Source organism: Zonotrichia albicollis, chromosome 4, assembly GCF_047830755.1.
Source record: "Zonotrichia albicollis isolate bZonAlb1 chromosome 4, bZonAlb1.hap1, whole genome shotgun sequence".
Lineage (NCBI taxonomy): Eukaryota > Metazoa > Chordata > Aves > Passeriformes > Passerellidae > Zonotrichia > Zonotrichia albicollis.
The window spans coordinates 41,254,588-41,273,562 of record NC_133822.1 but is presented as its reverse complement, the minus strand read 5'-3'; the positions used below and the strand labels follow the sequence as shown (position 1 = coordinate 41,273,562).

At 37.7% G+C, this 18,975-nt stretch overlaps 1 protein-coding gene across 1 annotated transcript; it reads right to left on the bottom strand.

Moving 5' to 3' along the window:
* Positions 1–3,315: 3,315 nt before the first annotated feature.
* EPYC (epiphycan) lies at positions 3,316–18,304 on the bottom strand. Its single transcript, XM_026798170.2, has 6 exons — positions 18,137–18,304; positions 7,547–7,700; positions 6,868–7,026; positions 6,441–6,643; positions 4,740–4,835; positions 3,316–3,486 (listed from the first exon to the last, which is right to left on the bottom strand). The coding sequence occupies exons 1-6, from the start codon at positions 18,302–18,304 to the stop codon at positions 3,316–3,318; spliced, it is 951 nt and encodes a 316-aa protein (XP_026653971.1).
* Between the last annotated feature and the right edge of the window lie 671 nt (positions 18,305–18,975).

The window sequence follows — 18,975 nt, the reverse complement described above, 5'->3', positions numbered from 1 at the left end:
AGGGGTTCTGCTCCATGAGGTCCTTCTCTCTTTTCTGTTGCCCTCGCTGACCGTCTCCGTTAACGTGCCTTCTGACCCTGTGCTTCCATTCCTGCTGTTGCCTCCTGCCCCTGCCAGCCCTGTTGCTATACAGAAGCACAATGAGCATGTCTTTTGCCTGTACTTGGTGGCCCTGCCTTGGTCTCTTGTCCCTGTCCTGACCTTGCTGTGCCTTCTAGCACTGCCCAACAGTGACAGCAGCCAGCAGCAGGGCACGGCTTGGGGAGCGGTATGGGGGTTGGCTTTTGCTCCAGCTGCGGCCTGGCGCGGCAGCCATGGCCTCATGGAGGGTGCTTACCTGGCAAGCCAGTGAGGGAGCCTGTCCATGCTGTCACCCTGCAGTCCTGCAGAGGCTCTTTGTGTGGGTACCCTGTGACAGACTGCCATGCCACCCTGCCTGGAGGAGCCAGAGGTGCTTGGCGGTGACATGGAGCTGGTGCCAAGGGCACAGTCCATCAGTCAGTAGAGGCCCCTCCCAAATGGGCCCTACAGGCCCAGGCCAGGCCTCGCTGGAACAAATCCAATCTCTGGCCCTGATACCATCACCAGCCCTGATACTATCACCAGCCCTGCTCTGTGCTTCCCTCCAAGCACCTCGTGGGACTGAGGGAAAGTTGTCCCAGGCACCTGGTGAAGAAGAGTGTGGAGGGACTAAGTAGCTGTTAGGAGTTGGCACAGAAAGTCAGCACCTTCAAATAGCCTTTCTCACCCTCCTGACTCAAAATTCTGTATCCAGCCCTTATGTCAGCTGTTGAATGAATTCCTGCTTTTTCAGCGTGGAAGGTGGAAAGATAAATACCAGGTTTATCTCAAGATTAATTTTCTATACGCAGCATATTGGCATAACACCAGGTACTATTTGTAGCATCCTTCTTGTTGGCTTTTTGTGATACAGAATAAAAACTAATAAATCATAGAATTACTGAACGGTTGGCCTGGAAGGAATCTTAAAGATAATCTAGTTCCAACCTCTCTGCCATGGGCAGACACATCTCCCACCAGACCAGGCTTCTCAAAAAACCCAGCCAGGCCTTGAACACTGCCAGGGATGGGACTAAATAAAATAAAAACTTTTTTTTTTAGTGTGTTTTTTATGGTTAGAGAAAAAGTTTTATAGATGACAGCTATGTTGAAGAAAAGAGTGTCCTCATTCTCACCACACAAAGATAAGGATGGGGTTTTTGGGGCTGTGTTTGTCTTTGTAAGTTTGCACAATTTGTGTTGCTGGGAATAGGTGGGTATTTATTATTTTAGGCTCCCTGTCCTTCCACTGATACTGTCAGACCAGGCTTATTGTTTCATAGTAAGTGATGCATTTATACTATTTAGACCAGAAACTGTGTTTGTCATTTGTTGAGAGATATCATCAAGCACTCTGAATTTTTGTACTTAATGATTAGAGAGTATAGTATCTGTATAGTATCACGCCCTGGAACATAAATTCTTTGGATGTCATTTATAGTCTACTAATTTAAATAAAAAAATGTGTAATTAAAAAAAATGAAATAATTGTTTGCAATATGCTATGAATATTGCAATATGCTAAGAATATTTTCCTCTTCTTTTTTTCCCCATATTCTAGGTTGATTTAAAAACCACAAACAAAATACCAAAGCCAACCAAACAACCCCTCAACAAAAACAAAAGCAAAAATATTTCACATAATCTTCCTTTGTTTTTTATCATCAAAGAGTTCCATTTCTTCTGCTTTCATTCAAGATGAAAGGGAAAAAATGAGCATAGGGTCAAGTTTACCAAACAAGTAAAAACAAGTCTCATCTACCCTTAGTATCAAGCTTTGGTGTGATTTCAAGTGTCGCTATTCATCAACACACGATGGCAGTAGCAGTCCATGAAATGATTAGCTGATGCTGAACATGAATGAAACTAAATCTGCCTAAGGCCTTTTTTTCTAGAGATAGCTATAGTCTTTGCTTATGAATATTTGCTTATGACAGTTCTGAGGCCAGCTCCAAAGAGAAATAATAATAAAAAATATCTAAAAAAGATAAAGAAAAAAAGAGGAGGATTCACAGTCTTTTCTTGATCAAGGCAACCCCAGATATTATCCCAGGTACAGTTTGTGATCCCAAACTCCATCTAAGAAGTGGCAGATTAGTGCTTTCATTAACCACAATGACTTTTGGAAAGCTTTCTGGCTTATAATGTTAATTATAGCAGGTTCTACAGTCATTCTTTATCTCCTGGTCATTTTGGGGATCTCCTCAAATCAAAGATTTCTGTATCAGCCCATTGAGCTAATAACACTCCCTTATCTCTGATCAATTATGACTGAGCTATCAAAAGTGCTTACTGGAGAGCCATATTGACTAAGCTTATACAACATTTTTCAAACTGCATTGCCACTTCGGTTTCATTCTATCAAGAGAAAGTCTTTTAGACATGTGGCTTAATCCTCACAATTATGAGTTTGATTTAATGCCATTACTTGCCTCCCTATTGAGCCCTGATAGCTTCAGCCTTTCTGCAGAACATGTCTTCATGTATTTACTTTCAGGTGAGATACTTACTAGAAAATAGACATTTAAATCAACTCCCTGTAACTTAAAGTAATTACATGGTTGAGATTCTCGTGGGTCTCCCAGGCTGAGTCTGTGGCTGAAGGAGTATTTGTACTGGTTAGTGGATTGTGCTGCTGAGGTAAGCCTGTATGCTTCCCAGCTCCGGAAGCCAGCAGCAGAAATAGCTGCGGCACTCCAAGAAGCCTAAATTAACAGGATTTACCAACAATCTCAAAAGCATTACAAAGATAGATTATTGCTGCAATGATATAGATAGGTTATGGAAGGGTAATCTGAAGGAAAGATTCTGTTTTCTGAAGAAAACATGTTTTTTGGAATATTGCTAATACTTTTCCAAAATAAAGAGACCTTTAAGGAAAGAAGTAGAAAATTAGATGTATCTCTGAAACAATAATATTTAATTAAAATAAAACCCAGTAAATAATCAATTGTGTACACAATTTTATTTTTATTTGTTTACCATATAATAGTTAGACTTTAATATGTAAAAATTATTTAAATTTAGAATTCATATATTGGATCTGAACAATTCAGCAAAAATTTTTGTATTTGCATTGTTTTTGTAGTAAAGTTTTTTTCTTGATATTGCTAAATAACTTGCAGTTGGGTAGATAATGGATTTTTCTTTTAGCATTCCATAGTCTTCTCAGCATCTCAGAAATAAATTCCAATATTAACAGAAATACTTCCCAAATAAATGATGTTTGTAAAAATTCATCTAGGTTGATTTGGCTTAGATGAGGTTACCAACTGGCAAGCGGGGTAGACACATGTAAGCATAAGGTGTTTTGCTCAGGTTGATGGGATTGCCATCCAGCCTGATGTCTTCAAGAGCCCTACGCACATAAGTAAAATCTCTCCTTTTGCAGAACGTATCTTCATGCATCTCTTGAATGTTGTTGTTCTAAAAGAAAACAAGCAAATAACAAAGAAACTATCAGAATAGTTACCTGAAAGTAATTTTTTATTCTGAAACACCATTTATGGATGTGTTTTCAGTGTGTAGAGAGACACTTGCTTGAACTCAGGGCCCAGATTGTGGCAGCAAGTCATCAACGGAGAAATCTCCGAAGCAGGGGAAAATTTCTTGGCCAATGCAAAACTTCAGAACTAAGTAACTCAAACCATGTAGCAGAGACAGGCTTTGAAGGAGGAGCCTGGTAGAATTATAGAACATTTTCATTTCCAGATTATAGTGAAGAGCCATATTAAGACAAATTTGATCCACGATAGGCCAGTCCAAAAATCACAGAAACATAATTATCATCTTGACATCTTAATATGCCTTAACCTGCAAAGGTACAACTCTGTAATTTGTCCTGTGACAATTTCTTTCCCCCCGGCCCTCTCACATTAGTTTTACTCACACCTGTATATGTACTGGCAAAATTGAATGCATTTGGTTTTATTCCTTTGATTTAAATTGCTCTTACATGCCTTATATTCACTGAGCTTCCATTCTTGAAGCGAACCATTTTCAACCATGAATTGCTGGAATACAGCATTGTCAGGAAACTGGGACTAAAAAGCTCATTAACCTAAAAGGAGGGCTGAAAATTGTTCTCTTCTCCATTCCTTTGCTAGTGAAAAATTGGTGTGGACAAAGTCCTGCTCACTAAGTTTTTTCTGTAGCACATAGCACTGAATATATAATTTACAGGCACAAACAGGTGAAAAGGAAGTCAGCTAGCAGGCAGAGAGTTTTGATAAATTTACTTACGGAAAGATCGAGGTTAAATGATGTGAGGCACATTACATTGCTTACTGAAGGGTTTTTTCTGTATGATGTAATTAGTAAAAACATCTGATAAACAAAACTGTAAATTGATACAAGATGAGATAAAGGGAAAGAAGCAGAGCTGGAAAAGGTTAAAAGGAAGTATTCAGAAAGAAACTCTTAGGTCATAATAACTCTAGAATTTGATTTTTGAAAAATATTTTATTAAAAATTCTGAAAATTAAGGCTTAGCAGAGCTAAATTTTACTTCTCTAAAAGACTTGCAATCACTAGTTAATTTTATGTTTCCCATAGCTTGTTTAGTCAAGTAAGAACACTTTTTGATAAAAAGAAGAAACACTACAAGACAAATATTTGCCCTTCTGAGTTGTGCCTGTGCTTTGAGCATGATATAAAGAGTCAGTTCTTTTGTAGCCTACCTGAAGATGAAGAGCTTGGAGGCTTTCAGGGAGCGGCAAGGGAATGTGATCCAAGTTATTGTCAGTGATATAAAGATGCTGCAGATCATCCAGATTCTAGAGGAATATGGAAGAAAACGGGGGAAATAAGAGATATATTCGAAAATCTCTGCCAAGTAAGTTTGAAATCTATCACTGCAATGAACACCACCAGAATGCAGAACATTTAGTTTCAGCATGATATGGTGAAAAGACAGAAATTCAACGACAGTAATGAACTCTGATTTGCATAGGCTGAGAATGTTGCTGATAAGGGATAGGTGTTCAGATTAAAATGAAGGGGAAAATGTTTTTCAAAAACCTACAGAATTATTAAAGATATAATTTTAATGATGATGTTGTTACCTTTCTTTTGTGACAAGACTACTCAATTTTGCAGAAGTGTATTGTATTGAAGCAAATTATAATTGTATAAGAACTGCTGGAGTTAAAAATACATTTCTCATTCTTTTCAAAAGGTAAATAATTTTCTCCCTTGACTTGTTGGAGAAATGAGTGCTGAGAAATCTGGCAGACACCATAGAGGTTGCTCACAGTGGTCTTTGAAAGGCCTCAGGGATCAGGAGAAGTGCCTGAGGACTGGAGGTAAGCCAGTGTCACCCCTATCTACCCCTAAAAAGAGCAAGGTGGATCTAGGGAACAACCATTCAGTCAGCTTCACCTCCATCCCTAGAAAGGTTATGGAGTGCCTCATTCCAGAATCCATCTTGATCCCCAGGGATGATAAGAAGGTAATCAGGAGTAGCCAGCATGGATTCACTAAAGGTAAATCATGCTTGACCAACCTGATTGCTTTCTAAAATGAAACTACCAGAATGGATGAGGGGAAAACACTGAATATTTTCTACCCTGACTTCAGCAAGGCTTTCAACACTTTGTCTCCTACTATACTCTTAGTAAACTCAGGAGGTGTGGACTGGAAGAGTGGAAAGTGAGGTGGATTGAGAACTGAGTGAATGGCAGACCCCAGAAGGACATAATAATCAATGGCACAGTCCAGTGGGAGGTGTGTCACTAATGCTGTCCCACAGGGTTCAGTGCTGGGCCCAGTATTGTTTAACATGTTAATCAATGACTTGGGTGGAGGGACAGATGCCTCCTCAGCAAGTTCACTGATGACGCAAAGCTGGGAGCAGTGGCTGATACCTCAGAAGGATGTTCAGCTTTCCAGAAGGACACGAATAAGCTGTAGAGATAGGATGAGAAGAACCATCTGAAATTCAGTAAAGGCAAATGCAGTGTCCTGCACCTGGTAAATAATAACCAGCAGTACAGACTGGAGGGCGATCTGCTGGGAAGCAGCTCTACAGAGAAGGACCTGGGGGTCCTGGTGGACAACAAGCTCTCCATGAGCCACCAGTGCCCTTGTGGCCAAGAAGGCCAATGGAGACCTGGGGTACACTAGGAAGAGCATTCCAGCAGGGCAAGGGAGATGATCATGCCCCTCTGCTGAGCCCTGGTAAGGGACATCTGGGGTGCTGTGTCCACTTCTGAGCTCCTCAGGACAAGAAAGAAACATGAAGCTCCTTGAGTGGGTCCATTTGAGGGCTACAAAGATGATTGGAGGACTGGAGCATCTCTCTTATGAGAATAGGCTGCACTTCACTCTCCACATCCTCTGGAGAGAGAAAGAAAATATTTTTCCATCACACCCAAACTTACTTTAAATGCCTCATTTGGTATCCCTCTGCGACCAAGCCTGTTCTTACTAACATCAATGAATGTTAAGGTAGATGGTAACTCAGGCAGTTGCCTTATCCTATTGTCACGGAGCACCAGCTCCTGAAGTTGGGGCAATCTTCGGAAGGCATCTTTGTGGATATCTGATATGAAGTTTGCAGTCAAATCAATCCTCTTCAAATGGTCTGGCAGAGAAAGAGGATACAACAGATTTATAAGAATGTATTTCCTGAAATTTAAAGAAAACCCTGCCTGTATCATTCTTTATACATCTTTCAGTGAAAGACTTCAAAGTTTAGTTTTAAGATTTCTGTGTGCATTGGGAACCTTATAAATTATTGTCTTTTGGAAAATGACACTTAATATATCACTAAATTAAAGCTGATTTCAATAATACAGCTATCCATACTTAAGTTAGCAAAGTCATTTCTGCTGATCTTCTTGATTCTGTTATAGCGTGAGTAGAAATAGGTGGTTTTCTTAGGCAATGGTGGAACAGCATGAAGCTCACGATCATCACAGTAGACTGTGGTCCCTAGGCATGTACACAAAAGGCAAGTGGGAAGACCTGTCAAGGAATTTAAAAGAAAACACTTTGTTAGAAAGGACATAAATAAAAGTCATACATAAATTACTGCAATGAAATGCTCACTCAAGCACCTACTCCTCAGTCTTTGTCTATGATAAAGTTCACTTCCCATTCTGCTTTGATTAGGAAATCATATAATTGCAACACTAAAGTGATTAAATTCTTTTAAAAATGAGTTTATTTTTCTCTCTGTGCCTAGAAGAGCAATTAACTTCTTCCAATAAATTGTTTCTCAGGCTATAATAGACTATTTGGTTACAGTAACCAGCCAGAAGTTGAGTTCCCCTTAAGCTAGCAGGTGTATAGTTCATAGTGAAGTAGCATGGAGACCTTTTAGAGACTAGGCACCTATCTGACTTTGGAGGAGGATTCCATATAGATTCTTTCTTCAGTAAGAGACATACAGAAACTATGTACTTCATTTTCAGTAAAAAAGAAAATAAAATGGGCTTGCTCAAAATCAACACTGCACACAAAAACATTTCTCTTTCCTACTAACCATCTTGAGTCTGGGGTCCAAGAACCCCTGACCCCTGTGCTGAAGACCCATCAATTAATTTTGGCGTAGATGCTTCATCCTCAGTTTCTTCTGTCAATGGTGCAGAAGAATAACTTTCTTGAATTGCAGACAGTAGTTTTGTCCCAATATCTGTCTAGGAAAATTAAAAGGAGTTGTTACTGTTTACTACTCTTGGAAGCTGTTTGTCTTGCAGTTATTCATATTCTTCCACTAGAGGTCACATATTTTCTGAGATTTAGTGCTGGAGCTGCATTTTATCTGGAGCTATAATGAATTCTGATAATTTATAAACAATTCATGAAAATCCAACATATTTGTTCACTTTTTTGTCTGTGTTTTGGGTTTTTTACTGTATGCATACATGCATATACTTCATTACTAAGAATATATACTAGTAAAATTATTTTTCAATATTTATTTAAAGATAGATTTGTGATAAAAATTGATAAACTCTATGTAAAAAATGAAAATTTGCTGTGAAATATCAAAAAGGTGCGAGTCATTTAGCATAAAATTGTAAATTGTACCATCATAAATCCAAATCCAATATAGGTGTGCAGGCTCTGCTTAGAACACTAACATGACTTTAAAATATTACTAAATAATTCTGAACTTCAACTTCACATAACTTTCTAATATGTTAAAGACTCTGGTTAACTTCATTCATTAGTAGCTGTATTATGTAGTATGAAAAAATTGATATATTGGATAAAACCTTGATTTTAAAACACATAAAATTTGGAAGATCCTTGCATAGAACTAGAAAACTTATAATTTTGTCCTTCAATCAACATAACTAATCAAAGCATTTAATTCTGTCAGGTTAACTCTACTTCTAAAAATGCATTCTGTTGATTTTCTTATATGACAATTCAGGATAAAAATTAAGATATAGCAATTTTCTTGTTTCACATCACCTCTCATAAAAAGAGTATTGCAGACTTGTCAGGCTTGTTGCAGAGGGGGTCTATATTATCAGAGGCAGAGTTGTTTTCTTTAATCATCCAGACAGCTGTGTTATCTTTGCAAGTTACTTTCTCAGTGTATCTTCATTTCCCCATGTGTAATAATATAGTTCAGCTGAGCCAGAGCCCCTTTTGAAAGTGCGCTCTATTCTTTAAATCTAAAATAATTAATTAGTATATTATAGGGTTTTGCACATCAGAGATGCTGTTAAAAATGTAGGTAATTGTGGAGACCCTGGGGGGCATCCCCTAGTTTAGGGGTTCAGAAGAATCTTCCCCAAAAAAAGTTGTTAAGACCCCATTGGCTCCTACCCCTGTTTCTATGTCCCTGAGCCATTCCCTCCCTATTCCCTGATTTGCCCTCATCTTTGTACTGCCCCGAGACCAGGTTCACCCCCCGCCCCTGGGATAGCGAGACCCAGGGGTCTGTCTCCCTGTGTATGCCTGGGACCTGAACATCTTACCAGGTGGCTGAATAAAGCATCTGTGGATACCATGCAAAGACTCTTTTTGCTTCCTTGCCCTGGACTTTATTAGCAGTAATTCAGGCTGCAATAGGTAATGCATTTAACCCTGCAGGTGCTGCACCCCTGTGCTGCATTTAGCACTCCTTATCTTTTTCTAAGACACAGCCAAATACAGAAATTTTGTTACAGTATCATTATTCCAAGTGCAAAGGCACCAAAGCCCAAAATTCTGCTTCAGTTTTCATCCACTGCAGCTTTCTAGCACAACACCACCACAAAACTACTGAATCCCAAGTCTTTAACCTGACCAAGCATCTCTTTTTGATGTCATCCCACAGCTATTGCTTTCTTTGCTGTCTTCATGAAGAACCAGTTGTTGAAATCCATCACAGTAGTGTTCATAAATTATAATTGTAAAACACAGGTAAAAACTAATTGACTGGCCAAATAGTTAGAATTTTTAAAATTTGGTTTTGTATGTAGACTATAGAAGTTAAAGGAACTAAAACACCTAACATCTGGATTCCAAGCACAGGCAAATCTTTGCTGTATTTGATCCCTACTTGAATCTCCTTCTATGTGTATATATATTTAATGTGTAACCAGCAGCTCAAGGGCTGTGATTCTGCCCTTCTGCTCTGTACTTGTGGGACCCCGCCTGCCATACTGGATCCAGCACTGGAGTCTCCAGCACAAGGAGGACATGGGCTTGTGTGGAGCAAGTCCAGAGGAGAGCCAAGAAGATGAAGACAGACTGAGAGAGTTGAGGTTGTCGAGCCCAGAGAAAAGTAGCTTTTCAGTGCCTAAAGGGGACCTACAAGAAAGCTGGAGAGAGACCTTTTAGAAGGACATGTAGTGATAGGACAAGGGGGAATGGCTTGAAGCTGAAACTTTTATATATTATTAAATTCTTTACTGTGAGGGTGGTGAGGAATTGGAAATAGTTGCCCAGAGAAGTTATGGAGTCCCTTGCTCAAGGCAAGGTTGGATGGGGCTTTGAGCAACCTGGGCTAGTTCAAAGTGTCCGTGTCCATGGCTGGGGGGGGGGGGGGGGGTTGGAAGTTGAAGATCTTGGTCCCTTCCAACACAAACAATTCTATGATTCTATGAGCTGTGAAAATTTCAGAAAAAAAAAACCCTTTACATCTCATAATAGACTATCTTGCAGCATAGATATATATATAATTACAGGCAGTATTAAGCATTATGATCCTGGATTGCCTTACAACATCTAAATAACTACCTAAAATCTATATTTTTGGACATAATAGATAATTTCGTTTAGGTTATATAATGGCAATAGGTTCAAATATTTTATATCAATTAGTTTCACTGAAGACAGGGAACATGAAAGCAATAAAAAACCAGTAAGCACTCTGAACCACACAGGCTCAGATTTTGACTAAGAATATTTTAGGTTTTCTATATATTCTTTTTTGTATTCTACTAAGCCACAGATGCTATTACTAATTAGAGTTTATGGATAAAAATGCCCCAAACAGTTGCAAATTTCACGAAATGCAAGGTAATGAAATGATCAAGATGACCTTCAGCTGAACTGAGTAACTTGAGTTGATGTAAGTAAGGATGTACCTTGTCCTTCTGTGCAGACAAATACACAATGTTAGCATCTGCAGCACTGACAGTAGACAGCTTAACCAGGAATGGACTTGGGGACAAATCAAAAGAAGATTTTGGGAACAAAGGAAATGGGACAGATGTTCTCCGAATGGAGGAAGCCTAGAGGGAGAGATACATTCCAGACTTTTATTGACCCAGGTTAGTGCTGCACTAAAGTTCTTGCACATGCTGTCTACTTCTTCAGCAGATTTGTGGAAATCAGATAACAATCCCTCTTCTGAACTTCAGAATTAAATCCAGAGATTTAAGATCTGTAAATGTCTTTATATACAACTTTTCTTCTACTGAAAGTAATATTCTGTAGAAGAGTATTTTCAAGATAGACTTTTTAAATAGGCTTGAGACCAAAGATAATTTTCCTTTCACTTGTTATGGGGTTTGGGTCATCTACACTGACTGCCACCTCTCTGCATATTTGGGACATGCTTTATGGAACTTACTATCTTGGGATTTGTTATTTACTTTATGCTTTCTGAGGGTTCTTAGTTGATTAATCACTGCAGCTGTTGGGCAGCAAAGTGGAGGTGTTAACCTCTAGTACTTCCATGTCTACACTATTATCTCTTTCTTACTGTAGGATGTCACCTAGATTTAAAGATAAACTGTTGAAAGTCTCCCAGCAGTTTCCCTGCAAATGCACTATGTCTGGGGTTTAGGGAAACTGCCCCAAATAGTTAGCTTTATCTGTTCAGTGTTCTGCAGTTGTGAGTGTCATAAGAAAATAAAAATTATTGATGTTAACTTAATGATGTTGCAATTTTTATACTTGCAACAGAGTAGGAGTTCATTGATATATGTGTTTTACATACCAGACCCAGAGCATGAGCAGTATTTTCTTGCTGTACATAACTTGGACTTGAACCAGTGACCTAAAGGTAAAAGTCTGTTTCCCATTATTGGTCATATGATCCATGCAGCTTTGTATCTTTTACAAGTTTGATAAATCATGCGAGATTTTAACAAGACAAAGATGCTTCTTGGACTATATGCTGTACAGAATAATCCCTTTTTCCAGATGTTTGTTTATTTTTGGCAACTGGACTTTATTAAAAAAAAAATTGAAACATAAATGATTGTATATCACTTAATGTCATTATTTTCCATGTTATTTCCATTTTTGGAGGGAGGTGGGAGCCTGTAGTTAGGCAGGGAGTGGACTTGTATTTCATCTGGTACTTTAAGAATTATTCTTTGTGAAAAATCACAAAGCAGGAAGAACATTGTAGAGAAATACAATAAAGTGTGTTTCTCCTTGTCAATATCTACAAGTCTTCAAATAATAATCTGCCTTCCAAGGCAGTTTTTATGCACGGCATAAGAAAAAACTGAAGGGGCATCACATCACTTATCATTAGCCATCTATGTGGTTAATAGTTACCCTATTCTGTCTTTGGCATCAATAAAAAGATTTAGAGAATATCAGTGCAGATTAGTCCCAGAGCATGGCAAATGCCAGTGATACCTTTCCTAAGATTGTATGGAGTACCTACTTTTTTTCACTATCTTGTATTTATCCAATGTGACTCCAATTTCCAATGAAGGATCTTAGTGAGCCTGGCCAATTCAGAGGCCCATTCAGACCAGGAAGTTACAAAAGTCAAGAATGCAGAAATCAGAACATATCAGTAAGTGATAAAATGCAATTGGTAAAATCCAACCTGCTACTTGCCACCCATAGGCTGGGCATTTAGTTATATTAGCATCACTTCACAGTCAGTGTGAATGAGACAAAACTTCTGAAAAGCAGCTCCAGACATTGGCTACAGAAATTCCTTTCAGGGTGGGGTCTTTAGATGTCTATATCTCACCACTGAGTAAAAAGGTGAGACAAACAAAAGGCTAGGAGAGGCTCAGGAGTTTATGTGTCTTTTTTATGTGTCTATTTTATGTCTACATATTTTAGGATCAAAGCTGATGTATTACATGTGATAAGTTTAAATCCACAGAAGAATTCTGAAGTGTGTTGTGTTTCAGTGTTTCTTTTACTACAAAATATAGATTTAATACACAAATGAAAATGCAAAACTTAAAAATAGGCATTTTAACCTTGAACGGACAGTTGTTCCACACACTGACCCATCAAAAGGAACTGGTTTCTCCCATAGCTGTTTTGAAACTACCAAAGGCTTACAAGAAAATGTCTAATTATGGTAGAAGTTATTCATAGAATCACAGAATGGTTTGGGTTGGATGGACCATCAAAATCCTCTATTTCCAACCCCCTTGCCACAGGCAGGGAGGTTTGCTTTCCCATCCAAAAGTGACCTAAACTTGTTCTTGAAATTTGCATTTAAAGACTTCTTTTCTCCTATTGTTCTAAAAAAGAAACTTGTCTGTCACTGCAGACAAGTGAATAACAAGATCTGTAGTTGAAACCTTTCTGAAAAACTAGAAAAATTCCTATTTGGGGATAAAGCTTCAAATAAGTTCAATTTTCTGATCAGCTATATGGTCATCTGACTTGTACATTACTTGTACCAATTAATAGGGGGTTTTCTTTAAATTTACGTGGTATTCTGAAAAGTTGTTGCATATCCACTTTGAAGTCTCCTATTTAATCAGATACCAACCACAAAGACAGAACAGCAGTGTAAGCCTCTGTCAACCCTGCAGAATGGCAAGAGTGAGTTCTTGCTCAAGCATGGCTCTTCTTCACGTGTGTTATGCCAACAGGAGAGATGGTTTGTGTGTATGCACACAGACATAAGCAAATATGTTTGTGGAACTCAAGTTCTGAGCTATGTGCAGGCACCAAAATGCCCTATTATTAGTTGATTCAAATTCAACCAGCTATCAAGTAATGCTAATCAGAATGAATCAAATATTAGGCTTTCACTGCATTTCTTTCTGAATATTTTGTGGATCATATTTTACAGCTCACCTCTTTTGTGTAAACAGACCCAGACCAACCTGTATTTAACTGTCTTACTTTTCTGCTCCTTCAGTGCTAGGCAAACCATTCTTAATTAAGTGCTCCTTTGCTTTTCAGCCTCACTGATAGCCTATCTTAGCAATGAAAATATTTTTCTGATGCTCCTTTATTTTTGCTTCTTATTTTTCTTAGTTTTTCCTACCTAAAGAAAAATTGACTGATTATATTTAACAGATGCTGTAATAAAATAATAATAATGCATTTTATTAGGCATTAGTAGCTGATGTACATAAGAATCTCTCTCCACAATTTGTTTCTCTCACACATTTTCCAAACAAAGTTTTAGTTTCAAAGAGGGAAAAAGTAAGAAGCTCACACAATAATACCTTTGAGAGTCTGGTTGATGCTTTTCATTTTAAAGGAGGAAATCTCTCTTTGTATATGCTTTCAGAGCAGTTAGGAGAGATAGTTTTGACTGTGGCCTCTGGACTCTAACATTATATAAATATTAATTCCAAATACTAATTAACTGTAAAGAAAAGGGGAGATACATCAGCTCATGTTTATACTGTTACTGTCTGTTTCAGAAGATAAATCCAACACAAAGCTTGTACACTTACAGTGACATTTCTTTGCTGTAGCTTTCTCCTTGAGGACCTTGGAATTCTTTCCTTGATAATAGGCTTTTCTTTTACTCAGCCTTTTTTTAGCCATTATTTGTGAAAAAGTTGATACTGCTATCTTAATGTCTCTATGCACATTTTATTTCTGAGTGATATATTACTTTAAGGGTTTCCAGTATTAATTTCCATTTGGATGCAAAGCATTAGCTAGGTCTTCTGTGTCTCACTAACCTGGGATCTTGGAAACCATAGATTTTATAATCTGTAATGTCACGTAACACATGACAATCCATAGCTTTGATTGAGGATTCAATACAATACTCGCAAGTAATTCACAGCTACAACTACTTTCCCCATGCAAATATTTGCATTTAAAAAAGTATTCCATATATACATTACTAACTTTTCCCAGCCTTAAGATTATTCCAGAATCTATGACAAAAATAGACTTCAAGTGAAGAACATCAAGGCCCATTATCTAGAAATCTTTTCAGAAAAATGTTTTCAATCCAATGAAGTGTGTGTGTATATACACACATACACTCTACACAAGAAACCATACTTCCAGAGTATGAGAATTAGCAAAGTCATGAACTTGGACTCAGTCACCTTACTTTTGGACTCAGTCACCTTACTTAACTGTATTAAGATTATAAATTCTCATACTAAGCCTGAAACACATGTCCAGGGTTCATCAAAAGTTATTTGAGGAAGATAGGTCTATGGCATGGAATGAACTTTCCCCATGGCATTCCTCAGTGCTGTGCTTTGTGTTTTCAGCTGAAAAGGTGTTGATAATGCACCAGTGCTCAGTGACTGCTGATCAGGGCTGGCACAGCACCAAGGCTGTCTCCAACATTCCTCTCTCACCAATAGGGCAGGGGTGGTCAAGGTCTCAGGAGTGGATGGAAACAGGACAGCTGATCCAAGCTGAGCAAAGCAATATTCAATATGGTATCTGGTCAGCAATAAGAGCTGAGAGAAAGCAAGAAGTGAGGGTGGGAGGGGGGGTGGGTTTATTATTCAGGTGTTTGTCATCAGGAGCATCTGCTACACGTACTCAAGTCCCACTTCCTGGAAGTGTTTGGCCATCAACTGCTGACCGGAAGTACAGGATAAATCTTTTGTTTCCCTTTGCTTCTGCATGCAAACTATGTTTTTCTTCATTAAACTGTATATCTGTCAACTCCCAAGTTTTTAACCTTACTTTCTTTCCCCGTCTCTCTGAGAAGGGAGAGTGAGAAAGCATTTTGATGGTCACCTTGGTAGCCAGCTAAGATAAACCCACCTCAACAGATATCCAAAGAGAATGATTCATACTTGTCTTGGAGCATGGTGTTGGGATTCTAAGCCTAATTTTTAAGATAGAATGAGTGGAAAAAATCTCTTTCTAATTTTCTTCAGGTCTTTCCACACTTTGGTGATTACACATTGACTGTGTGATTACAGTACCTAATGGTCTGGAAAAGGACATGTCGACACAGGTGGTTTAGTTTAACTCCTTGAGGTGCACAGGTTAATTTTTACTTCAATTCACATTGAAATTATCAGGAGTAGCATCTGAATGCATCTGAGGTACTAGAACTTGTCAGTTTCCTGGATCTTCTGCTAATCAGTTGGATACACAACCTTACTAAAGTTTGTGTTTTTGCCAATGAGTCTAAAAATGGATTAAACAGAATGGCTTCTATCTGCACATAACTGAATTTTCAAATCTTAAATTGAAGATAGCAACAACAGAAAATGCTATTTGAGTTTTTTCTCCACTGCTTCAATAGCCTGAATATATGATTCAGAACTCTAAATGGAAATTCAAGTCTTAAAGAGTTACTGCACACAGGCTAGATCTGTTGAAGGCCTGCTGGTTGTCTGGGTCTCTGTGGTATTGCTCATCATGCAAACTATGCATAATAAAAACTAACCTGTGACCCTGAATAAATATTTTACACATAGATCCACTTGTGTTGTTCACATCATTATGATAACAAGATTTTAAGCAGTAAAGTCATAACCACAATCAAGAAATCAAACATATTCTGCTTAAAACTTGGGTGACATCAGTAATATCAGTGATTAAAATATAACTTGCAAGACTGACATGGCCTATCAAATAGGACACTGACATGTGTATAAAATTTGCTTGATTTCTACAGCACTGACCACTCATATCTCCGGGGATATGGGGAACTATGAATGCTTAGGATTCTCTTGGGTGGTACATGGTGTTAGGAATGTAAGCAAAAAAAAAAAGATTTTGGCTAAACATCTATGAAAAAAAGGCTCTCACAGTGAGGTCCATCCATATGCAAAACAAAACTCTGTTCAACTGCTGTGTTGGATGAACTTTACCTGATGAATTTTAAAAAGGCTGTCTGAAGAGCTCAGTAATGGAAGATAATCCTGCTCTGGAAAAGAAGCTTACCAGTTTACCCTGACTCTGCCTATTCCATGCCTTTTAAAAAAAAGCAATCTATGTTGGGATCTCATATCTTTTCATGTTGGGTGCAACATCAGTCATCCTGAATTTCCTTTTGGCTGGAAAAGAACATCAAAGCCTTGCTTTATCCTTCACTCAAAAACTTGGAAAGGGCCGCCCTATGTTTTGGTGCTATAGGACCTCGCAGAGAGAGCACAGCACCGGAGAATCCCACCTACCATTAAATGCATTACTAAGAAATCTGTTGTTTGAATGAGAAAAACTCAGTGATGAGGCACATTCAAAATAACTTCTCCCATTTCTGGGAAGGAAGTAATTTCTATAGGAATGATAAAGGTTTCATTTCTAAGAGCAAAGAGAGTCAGAAACTGTGGTTTATTAATCAATGTGAAAGACAGCACAGTGACTTTATCAGGAAAATGAGCTCAAACAGAATCAAGTAGAGCACAAGAGTGACACAAGGGAAACAGGCCAAAGGCAAGTGAATTCCTTGCAGCAATGTTGTTCTCAATTTCTCTTAGATTGAAAATTTATTTCCTAAAAGTTATAAGGTTCTGATCTTAGTGCTAACTTTATCTCTTCAGTTCTCCTGTTTTGGAATATAGTTATTCTTAAATTGTCTCTGTCCTTTGATTTCAAAGCTATTTTCCAATTTCTAATTCACATTAATGAAAGAAGAGCTCCTGTCCCTCCTGCTGTAATCATGAATCTTTCAAAGGATTGTATTTTCATGAATTATGCATTGTTATGTGAATAAACATTAAAACATTACGTATAAAAATAAAAATCCCATGTTATTTAAATATTATATTTTTTTCTCCACTTCTATCACACACAATCCTGAACCACAGAGTGGTTATACTACCTTCAGGAAAGTTGTGCCAATGTCTAATCAGCAGAGTGAGGAAAAAAAATTAACGTAGCCTTTTAGTAATTGTAAAGAAATAGAGGATTGTAGAAGAGGAAGGAAACTTTTAAGTCAAGAAGTGGAGTCCCTTGCTTCTACAGGCAACATATCTTACCCTCTCATACTGCATCAGAATTTCAACAGGTTTTTTTCAGTAATTTATTTTACTTTCCTGTGTTTAAATTCAAATTCTTTCTCTTTCTTTTTTCTTCCTTCTGCCACTTTCCTAGCAGCAGGAGAAAACATTAGCATTTATAGCCTGACACAATTGTAGTGAACATAAACCTAAGGAAACAACATTTTACAACCTCATTTAATGGGAAATGCTGGAAATCCTGTCTCAACTGCCTCCATGCATCACCCAGACAGTTAAAATACAATGATGATCTCTAACAGAATTTGTGGAATTGCATGGAGACCTGAGGAAAGCATGGTACCTTTCACCTACTCTTAAAGATTGCCACAAAAAACCCCAGAACAATTAGAATATATTTTGGCTGTGTTTGTAGGTTAGGGAAAAAGTGAATGAACTGCAAAGGCAATAGAAACCACATAAATATATTTGTCAGATAAGTATTTTCATGGCAAAGAAAAACTGATCAGTAACTACTGCATTTATGCACTTTGGAAAGACAGAATAAATTAAGTTCTAATTACCTCTACTTGGTCAGACTTCTTGTTTTCATCATAGGCAAATGGATGAGGCAGCTCTCCAAGTGGTATGTCATAGAACTCAGAATCATAAATTATGGTATCACTGATAGGGGCAGCTACAACAGACTCAAAGATAAAAAATCCCAGAAAAACATTTACAAAGGTCTGCATTTTGTTTTCTTTTCTGAAAGAGAAGAAAATGAACAGATGGTAGGTACTCTGGTGTTGAGTACCATGTCACAAATACAGTACTTATATATAAACCCCACAATATTTCTGATGAATAATTAACATTTATTTATGGTGACTCAGTCGTTTAATCTGGTTTTCTTCATGAAGAGTCTCTGGAGCTGAGAATCCTTCATACTGGTCTGGCCATATTCTTATTCATATAATTTAGAAAAGACCTATGGAATTTTATTGGTGTAAAAATAAACATCTGAATTATATTTTTACCCTTTCATCTAACTTCACCTATTTTCATTGCAATTAGATATGAACTTTTGAGAAACTAGAGAAAGGCTAAATTATTATATTACTTGTCTCTATCACAATAAATAATTTTTTTGAATGTATAACAATGTAATATTGTATCTCTCTTCCATCATAAAAAAGCACTAAACAGAATCAAACAAACAAACAAAACCACCAACCTGTTAGAAAAGACTCATGGATGAGTCATTTCTGGATAAGCATAATCAAAACACTTTTCACCTGTTAGTTGTTTTGTCAGAACATAATTTTACTTGGTGTGGCACATCTGGACCATACTTTTGCAAAGGTCTTGGGAGCAAAATAAAAAATAATATGTTGTCCCAAGGACAATAACACCAGTACTCTGA

What these genes read in the sequence shown, in the direction of transcription:
- EPYC (XM_026798170.2), bottom strand. Translation starts at nt 18,304, where the DNA reads ATGCAGACCTTTGTAAATGTTTTTCTGGGATTTTTTATCTTTGAGTCT. An exon ending in TGGACCCCAGACTCAAGATG is followed by an intron (nt 7,027 to 7,546) that starts GTTAGTAGGAAA and finishes ATTCCTTGACAG; the next exon opens with GTCTTCCCACTTGCCTTTTG. An exon ending in AAATGACTTTGCTAACTTAA is followed by an intron (nt 6,644 to 6,867) that starts GTATGGATAGCT and finishes TTTCTCTGCCAG; the next exon opens with ACCATTTGAAGAGGATTGAT.